Source organism: Amblyraja radiata, chromosome 23 (genome assembly GCF_010909765.2).
Source record: "Amblyraja radiata isolate CabotCenter1 chromosome 23, sAmbRad1.1.pri, whole genome shotgun sequence".
NCBI classification, from domain to species: Eukaryota; Metazoa; Chordata; class Chondrichthyes; order Rajiformes; family Rajidae; genus Amblyraja; species Amblyraja radiata.
In genome coordinates this window covers 32914964-32923099 of record NC_045978.1, presented here as the reverse complement: position 1 = coordinate 32923099, position 8136 = coordinate 32914964, and the positions used below count along the sequence as shown (strand labels likewise).

Here is an 8136-nt window from a genome sequence, read left to right as displayed (position 1 = left end):
ACCAGGATATCAGGTTGGTTCACATGGGCTGAGCGAAGGTGTTCCGCAAAACGATCGCCCAGTCTGCGTTTGGTCTCGCCGATGTATAAGAATCCGCATCTTGAACAACGGATACAGTAGATGAGGTTGGAGGAGATGCAAGTGAACCTCTGCCGAAGCTGAAAGGACTGTCGGGGACCCTGGGCAGAGTCGAGGAAGGAGGCATAGCGACAGGTGTTGCATCTTCTGCGGTTGCAGGGGAAGGTACCTGGGGAGGAGGTGGTTTGGGTGGGAAGGGATGAGTAAACCAGGGAGTTGCGGAGGGAACGGTCTCTGCTGAAGGCGGAAAGTGGTGATGAGAAAATGTGGCTACTGGTGGGTTCCCGTTGGAGGTGGCGGAAATTTCAGAGGATTATGTGTTGCATGCGACGGCTGACGGGGTGGACGGTAAGGATTAGGGGGGCTCTGTCTCTTGTGTCTAGAGGGAGGGGGAGCAAGGGCGGAGCTGCGGGGTACCGAGGAGACATGAGTGATGGCCTCATCTATGGTTGGAGAGGGGAATGAGAAGAGGCCGCTGAGAACAGGGTCGCGTTGTTCCTTTATGACGCTGGCTGCCTTTTGTGAGGCAGTGCCCCAAATAGATGGAATGGAATACTTTATAGGGAGGTTTCACGGCAGTCGGGTCACGACCCATGACCCGTACTGTTGCTACGTTACTCCAAATGGAGTACACGCGATGAACTGCAGGTAGGCACTTACCATTGTTTCCAGCATAGCGAGCCCGTAAAACCCGCTGAAATTGTCAATTTTTGCGCTGTAAATAATTATGGAAATCGGGATAAGCGTGTGAGACATTTAGCCTACTTCAGAATTCCAAAAGTGAGGAAAAATGACGGTAGATAGAAGCGAGAGCTGAAGGTACAACAACAGCCAGAGTGCATGGCGCACATTGACCGTTTGCTAAGGCATTATTTGTGTTTTTTCTTGATTCCTTTGGCATCTAAAAAGTTTCAGAAGTGATAAATCTGGCTGTAAATTTTTAAATCGCCCATGGTTCCCAAGTGGGTTTTTACATACAAAATGAAAACGCATCTGAAGAAAAATTTACAGCCAGATTTATCACTTCTGAGAATTTTTAGATACCAAAGGAATCAAGAAAAAACACAAATAATGCCTTACTGTTGATGAAATGCAGTGAGCAAACGCGATAATTTCCAATATTTTCAATTCCGATATCTGCACGGCCAATGTTTACCAAGCACTTTAGCTGCTATAGTTCCTTCAGTTCTCGCTTCTCTATACCTTCATTTCACTTCACTTTTGGAATTCTAAAGTTGGGTACATGTCTCTCACACTTACCCCGACTTCCATAATATTTTTCAGCGCAAAAATTCAACATTTTGGCGGTTTTTAACAGGTAGGAAAGTGCGCGTTTCTAGCATTATTAACATATACCGGAAGTGACGGATGTCCTCCAGATGGATTGAGCGGCTCCGTGCGTCAAGCCCTATGACCCAGTGACCTTACGTGCAAACCCCCTATTGTCACTTGGCACAGTGAAATTCTTTATTGCATACCCAATGTTTACAAATAGCAGCCACCTACGGCGCTGACAAAGTTACTCCTCCTTTTGTTCTTTCCCCCCCCTCCTCAGCGGTTCCCCCAAGCCGGGTCCCCATTGTCCTTTGTTCTCCCCTCCCCCCCAATTGTCCATTGTTCACCCCCCCCCCCCGCCTCCCTCACGGCGGTTCCTCCATGGTGGGGAATATTCCTTTGCTCAGCAATTATTTCCCATCCCTGATTGCCTTTGATCTGAGTGGCTATTGGGATAATTTAGACCCACCATAATAAAATAATTACTCTTATTAATGAGAGATATGGCTAACAAACTAGAGATCTGAGGTCTAATCTCACCATCCTGGATGTGCAATTTGAATTCAGACAATATGCCAGGTCATAGGGCTAACGGAAACAAGGGATATGGGGAAAAAGCAGGAACAGGTTACTGATTTTGGATGATCAGCCATGATTACATTGAATAGCAGTACAGGCTCGAAGGGCCAAATGGCCTACTTCCACACCTATTTTCTATGTTACCATGGTGAAGTGGCTATGATAAGAATAGCCATATCCCCCTCTGAAGGACATTAATGAACCAGGTGGGTCCATAACAAGAACAATTACTGAAGCATTGTAGTTATCAAAAATCATTTAAAATCTGGATTATTGTCTGGTCAAATTGCACATCCAGGATGGTGAGATTAGACCTCAGATCTTTGTTAGCCATATCCCTCAATAATAAGAGAGCAATTCCAATTCAATCCCTGTACTATGGATGAAAATTTCAAATCTTAAAGCTCTGGTTGCTGAAGATGTAGCTGATGATGGTGGAAGGATTAAAATAGTCTGGAAAGGGCAAGAATTTGGATGATAATCCCAATTACTTTAAAAGGTACCATTTGAAGACAAACAAAAGAAAAAAACATTAAAAGTCATATCTGTGATGGGAGGTGAATAAAAAGTGGTTACTTGAAATTTTAGTTAAACAGTCAAGACAAGTTTTTGTCTGAAGGATCCTGACTCAAAACATCACCTATTCATGATCTCCAGTAATGTTGCCTGACCCGCTGAGTTACTAAAGCACTGTGCAGTGAGGCATGGACAAGCTGAGCTGCAGAGCTTGTTTCCACACAGTATGACTCTTTGGAGAATTTGCAAACTCTCACTGACAGCACCCAAGGTCACAATCAAACGCAGGTCCCTGATGCTGTGAGGCAGCAGTACTACCCACTGCACCATTCTGTTGAGTGCCTGCAGTTTCCAGTATCGAAATGATTTACAGCAGAAAACCAATATGGTTTCCAAATGCATGGCCTGGCGTATGTGAAGGCACAAACTCAGGCGAACTGGGAATACCATCACGTTAAAGCACACTGTTACACATCATTCTGTTTGTATTACTGGAATGAAATTCTGGAATACCCTAAAAATTGAGGAAACGGCAACATATGAATAGCATCAGTTTAAGGCTGAATCCACACCACCTATCAAGAACAACTAGGACGAGGAAATGAATGTCCGTGACAGAAAGAACTCATCTCAAAAAAAATAATAGATACACAAAAAGCTGGATTAAACTCAGCTGGTCAGACAGCATCTCTGGAGTGACGTTTCAGGTCAAGACCCTTCTTGGGACTGAGTTGGGACTGAAGAAGGGTCTTGACCCATAACGTCACGTATTCCTTTTCTCCAGAGATGCTGTCTGATCCGCTGAGTTACCCCAGCTTTTTGTGTCTATCTTTGGTTTAAATCAGCATCTGAAGTTCCTTCCTACTCAAAGAAATAATACATTTTAGTTTATCAGATTCCTGATAGGATAAAAACACAAATTTCAATTCAAACTGGATCACAAATAAAAATACAAACAAAATAAAAATCATTTATTTGCATTAGCATTAAGCCAAGGATCATCAGCATCATCAGGTGTACATAAAAATCCAAATGTATTTGTTAAAGAGGTTCGGGCACCTGTCCATTGTCCCCCTTCAATTAAACCCATCAAGCAATTTAACAGGTGAATTCCCGTTTGCTGATAATAGATCTTTATATATTTTCCAACATTTCACAATAGTGACTGAACCAATAAAGAACATTTTTGCAGTGCAAAGTGCTGAAGTCAGAGGGAAAATAGTACAAAAGTTCTCTTGCTTTTACAAATATGAAAGTACGGTCTAATTTGATGAAATATAGTGGGTAATGCTTAGACACAATGGATCAAGCGTGAAAGTGCAGGTTGTTACTAAATATTTTCAATGTTTCTAATGTTTTGGCAATTGCATTCCATTTTTTCCTCTTATGGTAGAGCCATTTATTGTCACGTCTGCTGCTCCAAGTTAGAGCCATTCCAAGCTATTTTAGTCCACTTTCTGTCGCTGGATATATCAGTGTTAGAAGAGAAAACTGAGGACAGGGAGCTAAACAGGAAGGTAGACAGATGCATAAGGAGAACAGAGGGAAGAGTGATTTAAAAGTGTTACAATGAAAAGGTTATACAAGTGTGGTAGAGAAAACATGAAGTTGATGAGTCAAAGCTTCTGGTTGGAGCAAAGTCTAAACAAGTCCATCATAAATCATCCCTTTCTTTAAGAAACCAGATACTCAATGGAACATTTTAAATTAAAATTACTACATTTGAAACTAAATAGTGCACATATCTTTTAAGTCACTAATCTATTACAAAGCATATCTTATATCAATCACAGTTATTCTTCCCACAGAAATCTACATTATTCTTTCAAACAATGAATTTCAAATCATAACCTCGGTGTGTATTCAACTTTGTAAATGTGTTGGCAAAAGCTAATGTACAATTTCTCCCCCTTTACTGGAAAAATACAAGTACTGTGTACAAGAAATGCTACAATGCACAAACGGTGAAAATTTAGATAGGTTTATCCATGAACCTTACTGTTCTAGATTTGCGAGAGATATTGAAGAACAGTGTAAATTATTCAAATGGTAAACAAAGTTTAGTTGCACAAGCCTTATGAAGTTGACATGAGTTTGTTTTCCTTTACATACATCAAATTTGCACTTTTGCTAAAAATCTGCTAAATTGCTATAGAACGGAGGAGCTTGCAGTTCATTTGAATTGCCAGTTTCATTCATTCCCTCGAACACGTTTGGAATTGTAATTCTCATGGTTAAAAATCATCATTTGAGTTTTTGAACTGGAATCCAAGATAAAGAAATTTAGGCGTCGTTGATTGCACGGAGGTCAGTTTCCATACATGTATCCATAATTGCAGATCAGTCAGTCTCAAGTGTGCCAATAATTGCAAGGTGCAGCCCAGGAGTGCTTATTTATTTGTAGAGACTTTCCACACGAGATAACGTTATGAATATTCTTACTGACAGTAGTGTGAATGGTTGGAAGGTGAGCTGTAATGGTCCTGTTGTGAATTTAAGAGATCTAATTAATTTTATCACGGAGACAGGAAAGGCCTGGCCAGGCAGTTAATGTGCAGCCAGGCAGAGGCGGATTGTCCCTATTGAGAGATAGTCTGGAAATGATTTAAATCTTGTTTCTGCCATTTTAAAGAATAAAGACATCATTAATTAATGTAGCCCAAGCTTATCTTGGGTAAATAATGCTTGAACATGTGTATGAAGCGAAGGAGTGTGTTTAGAGGGAGTAATTTTCCCTGGCGTGAAGCTGACATTTCAGAAACTGCTCACTGCCCAATCCTTTAGGATACCACCTCAGAACCCACTTCCTGCTTGAGTGCACACATGTCCAGAAATGCTACCTTAATATTTGTTTACACTTTGTGCAGAATTCTTGTCCGTTGTCTCAGTATGGCTCCTTGTGCAAAAAGCGGCTGAAGAACGTGAAGGCAGCTTTTGGTTTGTCCGATGGCACCATGTGTCCCGCTCCCTGGGAATTGAACAATTTCATGGTGAAATAAAGAATGCAAAGGCATTGCTTAATCAACCAAATCCACTGTATCCTCAAACCTTTTATCGTCTCCTTCCCTGCTGAAAGAACTAAATGCATTCTCACCAACTCTTCCTGGCTTCAAGTGTCTATTCTGCATGTGTAGTCAACTCATGGTTTCCCTTTTCAATCCTCTAACAAAAACGTGCATTTGAATTACATTTCCAAACGCCATGGGCAGGTTCAAGCAGCATTCCAAAAGGGGGAGTGAAGCAAAAAGGGAACTTCAGAAATTAAGGCTTCAGTGGCTGATTTCAGCAGCCTACAGTGGCATTGAAGAAGTAGGGAATGTTGGTGGAACTGGGGGAATCCAATTCTGATCATGATGAAATCACCCCATGGCCCCGATTCCTCATTAATCAATAAACTCTCTCCAGCCTTATAACCCTCTAGGAGGTTGATTCCAAGAATGTGACATCACCTTCCCTAAATGCAGGGTACATTACTGCCTCGTGACATACATTAAGGCCAGGTTTTTCAGCGAAGGCCTGCAAACATTAAACACTCCCACTCTCAAGGGTAGCATAGTGGTGCAGCAGTAGAGTTGCTGCCTTACAGCACCAGAGACCCGGGTTCAATCCTGAGTGGGTGCAGTCTGTACAGTTTGTCTGTTCTCCCTGTGACCACGTGCGTTTTCCCCGGGTGTTCCAGTTTTCTCCCACACTCCAAAGACATGCAGGTTTGTAGGTTAATAAATAGTTTGTAGGTCTATAAATAGTTCTTACCGTCTAGGATAGAACTAGTGTACAGGTGATCGCTGGTGGGCGTGCACTCTGTGGGCCGAAGGGCTCGTTTCCATGTTGCATCTCTAAACTAAACTCCACAGTGTACTTTCCTGGGACTGACCTTCCTTTTGGAAGGTTGCCAGGGTGAAGTGTGAAGGCCAGAGAGAGATTTTAATCAAGAGGATAATCTGAAAGTTTGAAATTATGCCACCCAGTTGACATGCACAGGGGAGAGAGCTAAAGGGATTTGATAATATTCAGGATATCCTGGTGTTTATGGGAGCTGGGAAACTTCCACTCCATTTCTTGATTTGGCTCATTACTATTTATAACCTTGACTCAGAAGGATTACATTTCATCCCTACGTCCATCAGTACAAATGAGTTAAATATACAATAAAATCTATTTTACCATACTGGTAATAAATTACTTTCATCCCTGTCCAAAGATCAAGTATATTTATCCACTAGCTACGTTAGAGTACACACTCACTGTTTCAAAAAGCCAACATACATATTGGCAGTGTTATAAACCATGCTAAATAAAAGCAAAATGTTTTCATGAAGTTTGGGAATACAAATGGTTAAGAGAAACAGATAGAAATATTTGACACTTTAGGCAGTCACCAAGTACAGGGTGTCAGGAACAAAGTTTCAACTATTAAAAAAAAATTCAGAACTGGGGGATTTCTCCATTTAAAACCAGTACAGTCAGGGCAGGAACAAACAAAAGGGAGGGTTTCCAATAGGATGCAGGACGGAGAAATGGTACAATTGAAAGGGTAGGTGGTTTCAGAAGGGATGTAAACAGTAATGACAGAAACATTCTCAGTACCTGCCTGGAAAAAAATTGGGGCCGAGGTTACAATCTAGAACTATGAATTCAACATTTCAGCCAGTAAGTTAAATAGCAAAATTATGAGGCGTTTGGTCCTTCGATGCTCTAACAAATCTTTTGGCATTGCTTACGCCTGGCTCTGTACCTGCCTACAAGTCTTGACCCAGTTCGAATGAAAGGCTGTTGGCTTGAAACATTACCTCTCTTTAACTCTCTTTAACATTGATCCTGCCTGTCCTTTCGAACATCTCCAGCATTGTTTTTATTTATCATTCATGCACACATTTAAAGGATGTACCTTTACAGTCAGGAAAGCAAGATTGTCAAATTCCTTGACGAACCCTCCCACCTGATCACCATTTTCATCTTTGTACAGCCACGTCCGACGATTCACCTGGTCCTGTGGGAAAAATTAAACATGTGTAGGCAGATAACACTGAACATTTAACATGTCCCACAGAGATGTGACAACTCTATTAGTCTTCTCCTCGTGGAAAGTCTGATGACACATTCAAAGAATTCAGACAATCCCAAAATACCATAACAAAACAACCTTTAATAAAATACTAGTCCAAGTGGCACCCGTTGGGAGGGGGGGGCAGAGAGGGAGGGGGGGGCAGAGAGGGAGGGGGGGGCAGAGAGGGAGGGGGGGGCAGAGAGGGGGGGGGCAGAGAGGGAGGGAGGGGGCAGAGAGGGAGGGGGGGGACAGAGAGGGAGGGGGGGGGGACAGAGAGGGAGGGGGGGGGACAGAGAGGGAGGGGGGGGGGACAGAGAGGGAGGGGGGGGGGCAGAGAGGGAGGGGGGGGCAGAGAGGGAGGGGGGCAGAGAGGGAGGGGGGGGCAGAGAGGGAGGGGGGGGCAGAGAGGGAGGGGGGGAAGAGAGGGAGGGGAGCAGAGGGGGGGGGCAGAGAGGTAGGGGGGGCAGACTCTGGACCCACGCTTGTCCTTGGTTCCACAGGCGGCTTCTTTCTCAGCCCCGGTCATGGCCCCATCCCAAGCCCTGGGCTCGGCTCGGCCCTCACTCCAGCTCCAGACCTGGCTCCAGCCCAGGCCCAGTCGTGGAGCTCGGCCTGCGGCAGCAGCCTCCCCACCAGGTACC

At 43.5% G+C, this 8136-nt stretch overlaps 1 protein-coding gene across 4 annotated transcripts in view; it reads right to left on the bottom strand.

Annotated features, from left to right (window-relative positions):
* Window positions 1–3404: 3404 nt before the first annotated feature.
* ctsa (cathepsin A) overlaps window positions 3405–8136 on the bottom strand; it is a 51340-nt gene continuing 46608 nt past the window's right edge. For all 4 annotated transcript variants that reach the window (XM_033041996.1, XM_033041994.1, XM_033041995.1 and 1 more), the window contains exons 14-15: window positions 7337–7438; window positions 3405–5416 (exon numbers count right to left, since the gene is read on the bottom strand). In XM_033041996.1, coding sequence (XP_032897887.1) covers window positions 5333–5416; window positions 7337–7438 — 186 coding nt within the window. In that variant the 3' untranslated portion in view covers window positions 3405–5332. The remainder of the gene's footprint in view (window positions 5417–7336; window positions 7439–8136) is intronic.